This window comes from Bos mutus, chromosome 22 (assembly GCF_027580195.1).
Source record: "Bos mutus isolate GX-2022 chromosome 22, NWIPB_WYAK_1.1, whole genome shotgun sequence".
NCBI lineage: Eukaryota > Metazoa > Chordata > Mammalia > Artiodactyla > Bovidae > Bos > Bos mutus.
The window spans coordinates 65742628-65756036 of NC_091638.1; the positions used below are offsets into that span (position 1 = coordinate 65742628).

The following is a 13409-nucleotide window of genomic DNA, read 5'->3' on the forward strand; positions in this document are numbered from 1 at the left end:
GCTGCTCTGGTCCTTTATTAAGTCAACCTCTTGGGGGGCCCCCCTGGGCAGCTGGCCCCAATCCTCCAGACACCACATGAGAAGACCTCCTCCCCTTCCCTAGAGGGGCGGCCGCGGGAGGAGGGAGAGCAGACAACAGCGGCGAGGGAACCAGGAGTGGCAGCGGGGCTGGGAGCAGGTTTGCTCATTGGCGCGCCCTGAGCTCTCTGTGCGCAAGCTTCTCACCAAAGCGACAGACAGAAACTATCCGGTTATAATGGAGCCAGCATGAATGTTCTAGGTTAACCTAGACGCGAACTCCTGAACTCAGAAAAAAATGCTTTAGCGTATGTTTCCTATTTTCAAAACGATTCAAGACTGGTCTATAATTTCAATATGCAAAAAAAGTTTACTGGAAGGCTGTCAATCAAAAAATAATCATTATTCTCCCTACTTTTGAGGGTTACATAATGCAGATAAAATCCACAGGAACAGGAGCCTGGTGTCACTAAGGCATTTTGGTGACTGAGATTGGTTCATACACACATTATCAGTCTGAAAATTCTTCCCAGAAAATCTATGACCCTGGAACTGGATCTCGAGAGAGAGACAGGGAATTCACTTTCCAGACACCAGAACGTCATCAGCTTGATTAAACTAGCTACCGCAAACTCCGAGTTCATTAACTTATTTGCAAATATTTGCAAGAACAGGGCGTTCTCTTTCTTAAAAGCTATTCACCAGAATCAGAGTGACCTTGAAAACGCACACTGCACACCATTCAGCTTCTCTGTAGAGGCGGAACGATGTGTAATTGGGGTTCAGAGCAGGTTGAGGGGACCAGTTTGATACTATCCAGGCGCTTCAGGGTCGGGGAAGGATTGCTTGAAGGCACGAGGGCTCACAGGAAGCCAGCCGGGCCTCTGGGGTGGCCAGTGCTGCCGGACAGCAGACCAATGTGTGAGCGGACCAGGAGGCCCACCTGCTGGACAGCTCCCCTGCAGGCTGGCTGCACCCCGCCCCTCACCTCGGGAAGCCAGTCTCCAGGGGCAGTGCCAAGAATCAAGAGAAACCAAAATGCTACCTCAGGCCCATCCTGAACATGTACACATTAAACTGCCTTAGTCCTAAAATCAGACGACTGCTAGTTCAGCCTGTCCTGGGGTGTGTCTGTCTACTTGGACACCAAAAGGCAGGGCCTGCAGAGTCATCAGAAACTTCATCCTGGCCCTGGTAAAAGGGGCTTCAGGACTGGGAAAAACATTCAGTGCCAGGGAAGGTAACCACATTAATTCCACTGCCACACCAAACCACCTGACAGGCAAGACTTGGTCCTGACCAAGGGCAGCTTCTCCATATGAGGAGCTAGTACCTCCCAAAAGGGCTTCCAGGTTGAGCTCCCAAACCTGATACCCAGAAGGCACAGTGAATTCATTCCTCACCTCCGCAGGAACTACCAAGGGAGGATATATCAGTACGCCTGTTTTTATATCCTGTTTTATGCCCCCACACAGATTACCAGGACCTGATAAATGAAGAGGAATTTGGGGACAGGATGAATCTGGGAACGCTACAGAATCTGAAGATATCAGAAACATATAAGCCATTTGGTTCAGGGACACTCGGTAAGTTACTTTCACTGACATTAAACAAGTTTTCTTAGTCTTCTCCACAAATCCCTACTGCAGGAATCTCTGCATAATGAGCATGTCCGAGACACACGCTTACTAAACTATCCAGGTCATTCAAATCTCCTGAAAAGTTACCCACCTCATCATTATCAGATCTAAAGAAACATGCCCTGGAAATATAATCAACATACACCTTTCTCTCACATACCCAACACTTCCTTTTATAAACACTTTGATCTAACTAGTAAGTAGCCCCCAAACACCCTAATGCATGTCTGACTCCAAAGCTGATTCATAAATGACAACTAAACTAAGCATTTAAAATAAAAACAAAAAACAAAACTTTTAGGCATGACTCACTTGCTGCAAAGAAGAATCCTGTGAGAAACCCGTTTCTTTAAAGTCAATTTCATCATCACTGGATGAATGAATATGGCAGGTTGTAACCTATATGCATAAAAATGTAAAAAACTATTTAAGAGAGAAAAATTTTGGACATTTGTATCAGCATTTTTACGGAAAAAAAATCACATTTAGTTTTTCTCTCAAATGTGTAACAATAGCATGAACAAAAACAAGTAAGAGCTAAGCTGTAAAATCCACCCAATAATTCCAGGGAGCACTTCACTCAATCAGGAGGTTCAGCCGCCTAGCCTTCCACTGCCCAACTGCAGCTACCTTACCAGTATTACCCACACCACAAAGCATGTGAGAGACGAATTACTCCATGTATATGACTTTGATAATTATCTCCAATTAGATGTTTACAAAGCGAAGGAAGAATGGCTCAGATAAAATATAAAATAATTAACTATTTCAAGCCTGAAGGGTAAAACTGCAGTCCCAGCAATCACTAATGAGCCACTAAAAAGCTCAGGTTTAAATACAACCATTTCATTTTTAATTCTTGCACTTCTCACTCATTCTAAGAAAAGCACTGCTCGTAAGTGCTAAATATGACTTGAGTCAATAGTCCTCTGCTCATTACAAGACCCCAGACCTTCTGCCCCTTAACACGTAATCCCTGCCCCTAACAACTTAAAACTAACTCACATTAATTAAGTAAACAAAAGCATAAACAGGAACTGCTCACCAATTCACAATAAGTGATTTTCATTAATTAATTAATTCATTCATAAATGTATTAACAAATAGAAATGACTAAGTACCACACTAATACTGGTAATTGCTACAGAGCAAGTAATAAATGTGAACAGTCTGCAAAATTCTAAGAACAAGCACTGTACTTCTTAGGTAACTTACACTGTATTTTCTGAGCTACCTGTCCTGTAGCAGTGTTCTAGGCAGAGAGCTCTGTCCTCAGGGGAGAAACAGCGGCCGTTAACCGCCAGCCCTTGCAGCTGTGCCCAGAAGCCTGGAGCCACACACACTGGCCTGGTCTGCTCTGTGATGTTCCAACACCGATTCAAGAAGCCCAGAGTAGAGTCCACAGGGGTCTGTATGTGCTGTGGCTTATGAAATTCTGAATACATCACTGTCTGAATAAAACTAATCTCATCTTTCTTTATCTGGACATCTTTGAGGAAGATACTAAGTCCAAGTGAATAACCCAGTTTCCAACTAACTCCCTCTCCATCCTCCCTAAAGTGCAGACAAAACATTCACATGAATTTTGCATGTGAATTCGCATGAATTTTTCTGATGAAATCACAGCAGAATTTGTGATCTGCCTGCCTGAATCAACCATTGCTTTAGCAAATAGATGGGAAAAGTGTGTCTGTGTGTGTGTGGTGTGGGGGACAGTTTGTCAACCAAGTAGATGGGAAGTGTGTGTGTGTGTGTGTGTGTGCATGTGTGTGTGTGTGTGTGTGTGTGTGTGGTGTGGGGGACAGTTTGTCCATGAGAGCCCAACGAGAGTGCAGATGGGATGGGTGGAATACTGCTTGGTCACGGCAGCTGGCACCTTACAGGGTGACTGCAACTGAGAGCAGGTCAAGTGGCTCCGCTGCAGTGGATTTAGGAGCTTCAGGCCACGTGGCTGGCAAGTCAATACAAGAATCACACTAAGCCCATGGTGGGGGGTGGGGCACAAAAACAGAAGACAATTCAAACAGAAAGCCAGGAGAACTAGACAGAGCCAAAAAGGAGTCTGCCACTCCCGGTCTGTCTTGCTGTTTCAAGTTCAATAAGAATTCAATGTATCCTTATTCATACTTTTTGCTACAAACTAAGAATTTATCAGTTCATTAATGAAAACAAGAAACTAGAGTCTTGTTTTCAAACTTGAGCAACTACTGTGTGCCAGACACTGTGACCCCTTCCATCTTCTCCTTAACTAGTATCCTCAATGCAATTCAAGTAATCTTTTCCTCCAGAAAGAAACTACTGTTTTAGAAAGTTATTATTAATAATAGCATAAAGCATGTGCACCTTCTCAATTATTCTGTTGAGAGATGTGGTGATTCTGATTCTACCTACAGGATAATGCAGTCTGAAATCATTATTAATAAAATGCACTAAAAGATGCAATTTAACTTGTTAATCTTAGTCCCTGATCTAAACTTTCAGAACACACCCCTTTTGAAGCATCTCCAGCTCAATAAATGCCTCCCTCATTCCTCTTCTTCCAGCTGAAGTCCTGTCATCTTGTTTCTTCTGTCCCACCCACACCTGTTCATCCTTACTGTCAAAGAAGAACCTGAAACCCCATCACTTCTGCTCAAGTCTATCATCACCTCCCTAGGGAGGGTTTCCCGAGAAGGCAATGGCACCCCACTCCAGTTTTCTTGCCTGGAAAACCCCATGGATGGAGGAGCCTGGTAGGCTGCAGTCCATGCTAAGGGTCGGACACGACTGAGCGACTTCACTTTTCCCTTTCATGCACTGGAGAAGGAAATGGCAACCCACTCCAGTGTCCTTGCCTGGAGAACCCCAGGGACGGGGGAGCCTGGTGGGCTGCCGTCTGTGGGGTCGCAGAGTCGGACATGGCTGAGGTGACTTAGCAGCAGCAGGGAGGGCTCCCCCTCACCGGGACGAGCACTGCGCCCAGCAGTCTCTATGCTGCACCTCCAGTCCCACTAGAGTCTGTCCTCAGGCCAGCAGCCATGACGATCCTTTAAATCGTGACAGATTTAAAACCACTGACATTACGTCATGGCACTTTTCATTCAGTTCCAAACCCAATGGCTTTTCATCTCACTAAGACCACAACCCCGGGAGCGTGCCTTGAAGCTGCGAGAGATCTCCCATTTTATTCTCTGCCATGCTCTTTCTGACATAAACATGCAGGTGCCGAACCGGCCTCTGCACCGGCTCTTCCATCTCCACTTGCCTCAGCCTCTACACCAATATTCTCAAGGACATTTCCCTTGACCACTTCATTTTAAACGCACATCTGCCCAAAACACTCCAACTCCCTTCCCCTCACTTACCCTCCCCCCGCTGTGATTATCCACCTCCACTAAGGCAGGGATTTTTGCCCATCTTGTCTAGTGCAATATCCACAGTGTCCAGCATACAGTAGCCACTCAACGAGTTAATGAATTAAGGAACACCAATAAATCACTAAAGGAGAATTCAGAATCCTAACTTTTAAGAAAGTAACAAGGAGATGAGAACACTCTTGCCAAGCAAGACTATATTCTAAGCAAACTAGACTTTTTTTTTAATAAGCGAAAATGCTTTTGTTTTGTGCAAAAAGAGTAACCTATACTCTTGATACTGTAGTGAAAGAAAAAAAAAAGCCTTTGAGATGTTACCTTCTTTCATGATAAAATTTCAGATTTATTAACTGTTGTGAAAAGAAAAAGCAAGTAAGAGTTTTTTTCATCTTGGCTGATTAGGTTGCTAAGCAATCTTAAGTATGACCTGACTGGTAACATCTGAGTGAAAAGTAGGAGCCACAGACTCTTCTCCTTGCTCCACGTAGTCCCACTGTGGACTCCCAGGACCTACATGACCCCGGGCTGGTTAGAAACGCAAACCCTCAGAGGTTCCGCCTCGACCCACTGGGCCTGCAAACAATTCATATGTGCGCTCTGTATTACTCTATACAACCTCCATGAACTATCTCATAAACTACCTCAACATTTAAAAAACACACCCTTGCCCCTGGAGAGGGAGGCAAAGAATGAAACAAACTCAGTTCTCCAAAGTCAGCACAAAAACATTTCCTACGTTTTCTAAATTTATCTAAATCCCTACCAATTTTTACAGTTTGGGGGCTTAGTCAGAACAGTGCGGTCTCTGGATGTTAAAATCCCAAGTTTTATTGATAATAAGCTCCCAACACAAAAGCATAAAGAGTGTATGAGTCTCTCGTGCATTTACTCTGGCGTCTGAGGTCACAAGGGTGAAGTACTTCCAAGAGCTCAGCAAGAAGGCAATTCTGTGACCCTGCTGGGGCACAGCCTGAAACATTCTGGGCAGAAAATAAAGAGTTTGGGAGCTACAGTTCAAGTCTCCTTGGTGGCCTGGGATTAATGTAAAAGGATCCTTGAAAACCTGGAACCCCCATATCCCTAAAAATACAGGGTTGGCCACAACACTTATGAACAAATTCTTTGGTCAACCCAATACTACAAAGCAGAATTCCCCACTGAAGGACTCAGACTAACTGGCGGTGGTCTGCTAGTCTTGGGTGTTTGAAACCAAAGAAGCGAGAGGTCCTGAGAGAGCAACACAGAGTCTCAGGCAACAACAAGATCACAGAGCGGGGCCAAGTCGACACAGAGATGAGCAATGTTAACAGGGCTCTATTACTGGCCACTTCTGCTACATAAACCAACGGCTCCTTCTTTTGTTTTACTGTGGATTATTGCACAGTCCAAGTGTTATGGCAGCAAGTGCAACAGGCAAAGGAGAACCAGGCTTCAGTCAGCATGCCAGGTGGAGCCCAGGATAACTCTTCGTGGAAATGTCTGTCTACATTTACCTGACCCAAAGGAGCTGAGCACTAATTTCGTGCTGTGTGGCCATACACAACATTATGCACAGATGACCGACCGCACTGTGCAAAGCAGCCGAGTGTCACCTGAACTGCAGTGTAGTCCTTCTTTACATACTGACAAGAGAAATGTACTTGAATTACCAGTTTTTAAAAAATCCTGATAACAAATTTAACTGACATTTTTTACTTCTACCTTTGACGTTAATCAAAGGGCAAGTTTTAACAAATTTTCCCAAACAAGATCAGAATTAATACTCCTATTTCTCTATAAATAAAAAACAAGTCAAAACTCTTCTTTCAAGGAGATCACATTGCCTGCATTCTTAACAAGGACTCAATATGGGGACCTCTAAACTAACAGGTTCAGTTTAAGTATAATTAAGAACAACTTTACTCTGTAATAACACCCTGATCATCCAGAATTTTAACCAATTTGACCGGGGGGAAAAAAACACTCTACGGTGGGTAATACATTTGTTAAAACTTACTTAACCCTTCCTTGATAGCACAAGGCTGTCAAAGTGCATGTCACTTCCTCTGCTGGGCTATAACACACTGAGACACAGGGGCCACTAAACCGGCTTTAATTAAATGGCCCCACACAGTTCCCTTTCTACATTTACCTCTTCATAATTCTTTCAGCTTCTAGTACCTAATAATTCTCCCACTATACCCACCTTAACAAGCCACCAATCTGTCAAGAATCTGTTAAAAGACAACCAAAGTTGTGAGATGATCTACAGAGTGGGAGGCGACAGGCCCTTGGGGCCATGTGACACAGGGTGACCCAGGGACTGCTCTGTAGCACCTCCTACCCCCACCCCCATTTTCTAAATTCTGTTCTGAGCAGATAAGGCTGCCAGGGACTTGACTGCCTAACAATCGAGGGAGTTACTGTGTATTAGAAATCAAGACTGCAGCTGAATTTCAGAACCAGAATGCAATGTCTGACACGCCTACTTCCACGTACAATCGAGGCTCCCACCTCAGGTGTCAGGCGGCACGTGCGTGCAAAAGGATACACTTTCCTTCATCTTCAAAACCAAATCAATACTTACCTTAAAACTTTATGTCTTAAAGACTACATTCCAAAGTCCAATATAATTTTAAAAAATATTATCAATGCCATTGTTCCCTGGCTCAGAGTACCAATCTGTTAAAAGCTGGGGTTCCAAAGTCATCTAAAGAACTTTCCCCAACTGGGAATGACTTTAATGAGGGTAAACTCAACTAAGCAGAAGTAGAAACCAGTTACAGGAATATTTTTTGGTGCTCCAACCACCCGGAGTTACCCAGGCGTAAGGCAACAAACCCGAGTGTGACGGGACAGCTGGGGCTGAGCTGAGGAGCCCAGGGAGCAGGCGCCGAGGGAGGTGAGGCGGTGTGGCAGGAAGCGGGGCTGAGGGCTGCATGTCCCCTGCGTCGTCCCAGGCCGGAACTGGGAGCCGACTGGACAGATGAGCCAGAGCGCTGCGGACGCAACCTCTTTTACTGATAAGAGACACGAACGTACCCCTTGGTCCACCATCACCAGGAAAAGTGGAAGAGAGGTGCCTCACATCTTTCTGAATAAGCGGGCAAAGTCCCAGAGCACCGAGATCACAGAAATGTAATCTTGTAGAACCTACTAGATCCACCGTGTTCCTCTTGTTCGTTTCTCCTAAGGAGCTTGTGCAGAACGTCTCCCATCGCTCCCTGACTTCGTCTGGAAGATCTTCAGAGGGGAGAAAAGGAAAAACGCATGATCACTACAGTGACTTTCACACAGACAAACAGGGATCCTGAGAGGCTGCCACCGTGCAGGTTGCCAGGGTGAGCAAGCCCTGCAGGCTGGGCGCCGGGCCCTGGGAGGCTCAAGTTACAGAGCCGTGCTCAGTCTGAACCCTGAGGACTTTCAGGAACCCCCTACCCTGCCCCTGTGGTCTATGCTTGATGCCAAGAGCCCTAACCAGTTACCTGGATTTAACTTTATTTTTAGGATCTTTTGGTAAAAACTTAACCTGGAAAATATTAATGTAAATGTTTCCACTGAACTCCTTATAAAGGTGTGGTTAACAGTGGTCCTGCTCCACGGTCACGCGTGTCCAGGAAACACTGCACATGTTGACTCCTGCACACTTTCTTGAGAAATTCTGAGGGAATTTAGCCCCATGGAATCCAGTGTGGGTTCTTAAGTTCCTCAAAGATAATGTTTTCTAAATACTTGTGTCATAAGACAACAAACGGATACATGTGCAATAGTGAAATCCATCCTATACAGAAAATTTAAAGAAAAGGAGACACAAATAGTTTTATGAGAAAATGAAACTACAGCTGCAATCTGGGAGCCCTCACTAGACTGAAGTTGCTGTCTGAAAATTCTGGTTTAAATGTATGTGCATACACGCTCACACCCACATCTGGGAAGCAACCACCATAAAACTAAGACTGCTCTAAAAGAACACATACGTGACATGGCCAATTCAAATGTACGGCTAACGACATGCAGTGAGATGACATGGCTCATCTCTCTCTCAAGAAGCAAAATCCCAGGTGGGCAAGCCCCAGTTTTCTCCATCGCGGGGCCACAATCGTGCCACTACTGCACATTCAATAGGCAACAGCCTCCTGAACACAAACATTCTTGAGAGGAGGAGGAGAGACCGGGAGCTAGTCTTCAGCAAGCTAACAACTGAACAAATGCTGCACCACGAGGCTAAGACATTTTGCCTCTGGAGTGAGTCACAGGACTAGAAATCCCGCTGGGGCACACAGGGTTCTTCATGTTCTCATCCAGGAGGAGGTGGAGTCAAGGCCAGGGAGCCAGTGGGAAAGGCATCCGCACAGCTTTTTCAAGGAACCTCGGGTTGATTACATTCAAATGCTAGTACAGAAAGAGTCTTTAAGGATATTGGCTAATAGCCCTCATTTTAGTAATAGAGAGAAAAAAATGCTGCTAAGTATCTTAATATGCTAGTGAAAGGAACTCAAATCCACAGGCCATGTGGGGGCCTTCAGGAAAAAAGAAACTGCAAGAGTAACTAACTGTAGCTCACAAGGCTCCACTGTCAGCCCATGAGTACTTCAAGCTCATGACTCGTGAACCATGCCCTTAGAGAATGCAAGTGGGTGACTCCAGTTACTGGCCAAGCCTGCCGATACTTAGCAAAAGGACTGAAGAACTAAGAACAGAATACAGCAAAGAGTTATGTTGTTCAAACACATTCTCAAGAGTCTCATTCAAATCTCCAGATAATGTTGAAGTAGAAGGAAGCTCCTTAGACAGCTGTTTAAAAAGCTATGAAGCCCTCCACACTACCCTTAACTTGTCCAATCCAACAGAAACGATGCTGCGACCCCTGAGCCGTTACCTCTGACGAGCTGCTGCACCAAGGCGCTGCTGGGGCCCTTCTCCGCGCTGTGCACGATGCAGTTGGCTATCCTCGTCAGGTGGCCCATGTAGCCGTGCCGCCGACCTCCCTCGGCCCTGCCAGGGGGCAGAGGACAGATGTTCAGACTCCTGACGGGGGGGTGACGGCACAGCTGGCTAACTGCTGTGGAGTTAAGCAATCATTCTAAAATCTGAGCCACCAAGGACAAGAACAGACAGGAGAGGAAGGTAAGGAGTCTTATCAGACTCGGGGTAGGGGTGGGGGGAGCAGTGAAATGTGTGGCAGAAAATAGTCTACTCAAAAAATTACACTGCAGCCTCACTGGACACTAGGGCAAATTTTGTTCAAGTATTCAAACCAACCGTCTTTAGTCACATACTATCTTTAAAAACAAAAACACGAACATTCACCGGTACCTGATGATGCTGTGGCTGTGACTTTCTCTCTTTCTGTAAAACTGTTTTTCAGACTAAACAGACTGTAGAGAACTGAGGTGAGAATTCTACTGGTTCATTTTGCTAAGACAGGATATTAAATTTCAATCATATTAATCAATTACCAGAGAAAGTTATCTACTAATGGCATTTCTTGAGTTAAAACATTAGCTGACTCGAGGACTTGGCCAAGAGGAAAGGTGGTCACCTTGCATCTGGCCCATACACCACTGGGAGCAGACATGCGTGTTACTCCTCACCCATTCCCTCACCAGAGTCTGCTCTTCACAAGTGACCCATCTTTACACTTAGGACTTCTCACATCACTGTGACTGCTCTACCTGAATATTTAAAAAGTGTCAATATTTTAAATTCTATGAAACAGAAGACTTTTGAATGCAGGCAGGAGGGAACAAACTGAAGGGATCTTTACTTAAAGGAGACTCTTTCAGGAGCCACTTTAAAAAAGAAAAAACCACATAATGCTTACAGGCTTGCCTCAAAAGTGTCTGCTACCAAGCTTAGAGGTTCCACGGATACCTATAGGTGGGAAGGCACAGGGCGGACTTCAGCTGAGCTGCTAAGAGCCTCCCTTCTTGTTCAGTCACTCAGTCAGGTCCAGCTCTTTGTGACCTCTTTCAGTTTCACAGTAAGATTCACAATAAGAACCTGAATGTTCATTCGGGGCAAATTCTTACAAACTCTGCTGTATTCCCTCAAACCTCCACAAGTGAAAACAAACACCCATCTCCAAGCTTTTTGGCCCAAGGCCCCCTATGTTCTTTATGCTTCCTGTTCAAGGAAACCTTAAAAAGCTCTTTCAAGACCACCAAGAAAGAAGAAATCATCTTAGCCAGGATTTCAGAGGCTGGAGCTCACAGGGAGCAGAGCACTGGTGAGACGAGGAGGCAGAGAGAGGCAGGGAGTCAAGGAAGGCGAAGACAGACCAGAGACGTCCATCTGGCCACAGAAGGGCTCTCCTCGGAGGAGAGGACCTGAGCCCCAGCCACACTCAACTACAAGCCATCTTTCTCCACAAAGAATCAAAGCAAAGCCCTATCAGTTTTTAGTAATTGATTTTTAAAAGAAATGTATACCCCAAAATGTATGCTTCCATAAATATGACTTAAAAGCAAACACAAGAATGCCTTGAGAGTGTTTCCCAAACTCACCCCCTGCTGCAGAATCTATGGGGAGGCATAAAAGCTCCCTGGGCGTTAGAGAGGAACGCTCATCCCCGACAACACTGCTAGGGGAAACTGTAACAAAGCCACTCACAGGCCGCAACACATACCACAAGCAACCGTGCCAATCAGCTAACGGAAACTTTCTATAAAACGAAATACTAGGCAATTTTGCCCTCCTCTAGCTCCAGGCACAAAGTGACTCTAGGAGCTAATTATCATCACGGAGGACTTGCCTTTGTCATTCTCTTCCTCCTTCCCATCATTCTCAGAAAAACCACCATTCACAAAGAAACAAGAAGTTTCAAAAGCAGCAACAGAGGAGGGGCGTACTCCCAACTCCTGGTTTCCCCTCAAGACAGGTAGAAAGACAGGGAGATCTAAAAGTAAATTATTAGAAAAATACCTGTTAACAATTAAATGCTCTGGAAGTCCCAAGAGAGCCATTTGTAACTAGCTGTAAAGTGGCCTATACCATGTAACTATATCCATTGTTCCCTGTCTAGAGCAAGGGCGCGCATTTTCTTCAAATTAAAAATCAGGGCTCCTCTAGAGGCTCAATGGTGAGGAGTCCACAGGAGACATAGTTCAGTCCCTGGCCCAGGAAGACCCCACATGTCTCGGAGTGGCAACTGCTAAGCCTGTGCTCTAGAGTCCAAGAGCCACAACTACTGAAACCTGAGCACCTAGAGCCTGTGCTCTGGAGCGAGAGAAGCCGCGGCAATAAGAAGCCCACACGCTGGAGCTGGAGGGTGGGCCCGCCACGCCACAACTCTGCAAAAAAGCCTGAGCAGCAGCAAAGACCCAGCACAGCCAAATATAAACAAATAATCACACTGAACTCCTATCCGAAAACAATATACTTACTGTTTCTTCTCATTCATTTCCCAGGCATCAAGTATTCGTTCTATTAACTGACATTTTTGAAAGAGCTGAATAAAAAAGAATGTTCAGGTTAACATTGACATAAATGTCAAAGTGTCAAAATTTTAAAGTGAAACAGAACTCTAGTTAAACAGAAAAGTGATACATACCACTTTGTACATACAACCCAGCAAGCTAAACACAGCTGTGAATTATTGGCTAAATCAGATGCAGTGTGATAAAGTAACTGCTACCAGCGAGCAGCTGACCTAAAGCAAAGCCAGGTTTTATTCTGAAATGGAATCATGCCCCAGCAAAAATTTAGTTCACAACCCACAGCAATACTTGTACTTTTCAAATGTGAGCAACACTCACTTCTACATGAACTAACAGTATTGCATTCTTATTAAAAACAGGTGTGGCTGGCCAGTGACCAGAGCTGTGGGCTGCATTATCAGAATGTGCAAAGCCAGTCTCATTCAAAGGTCATTTGTCTTCCCCATCTACTTGGTCACTCCAGGCTAGCCTTGCCCGTCTTCAAGGTTTGGGGGTAACAGTATGAGCGAGAGAATGCTAGTCACAGAACTGCAGAGCAAGAAGACACCTGAAGACGACTTGGAAAATCACCACCTCACATTTAACAGAAGACAACAGATCCCCGAAGAGGCGTGCTGCCACTGCAGAGAACCCACCTCTCCCCACTTTCAGTCACAGGTTCAGCACCAAAAATGAAAACTCAGGCAAGCCAAATTAACTGTTCAAGTGTTTTTTAAATTTGTATTGTTTTTTAATTTCCAAAAGGTTTCTAAATCTTCCAATCTATTGAGTTTACTGAAACTTTTTTAGAAAGTTCATCTAATGGTGAACTGCCTAGGATATGATTTATAGTATCACTGGTTAAAAGTACAATCAAAATAGGACAGTTAAATCCTTAGATTCTGAAATCTCACCTCCTACCCTTAGACTTCAATTCACTTCATAACTTAAGTAGAAAACTACTCTAACCAGGAGTGGCAGAAAAAAAGACACCAAGTAAG

At 44.8% G+C, this 13409-nt stretch overlaps 1 protein-coding gene across 29 annotated transcripts in view; it reads right to left on the reverse strand.

Moving 5' to 3' along the window:
• The window catches only part of PPP6R3 (protein phosphatase 6 regulatory subunit 3), a 135257-nt gene that overhangs the window by 39417 nt on the left and 82431 nt on the right, over positions 1 to 13409 (reverse strand). For 22 of the 29 annotated variants that reach the window (XM_070360089.1, XM_070360088.1, XM_070360101.1 and 19 more), the window contains 4 exons: positions 12376 to 12440; positions 9870 to 9985; positions 8148 to 8233; positions 1971 to 2057 (listed from right to left, as the gene is read on the reverse strand). In XM_070360089.1, the coding sequence (XP_070216190.1) occupies positions 1971 to 2057; positions 8148 to 8233; positions 9870 to 9985; positions 12376 to 12440 (354 nt within the window). The remainder of the gene's footprint in view (positions 1 to 1970; positions 2058 to 8147; positions 8234 to 9869; positions 9986 to 12375; positions 12441 to 13409) is intronic. The other 7 variants (XM_070360104.1, XM_070360102.1, XM_070360093.1 and 4 more) reach the window with 1 other exon arrangement.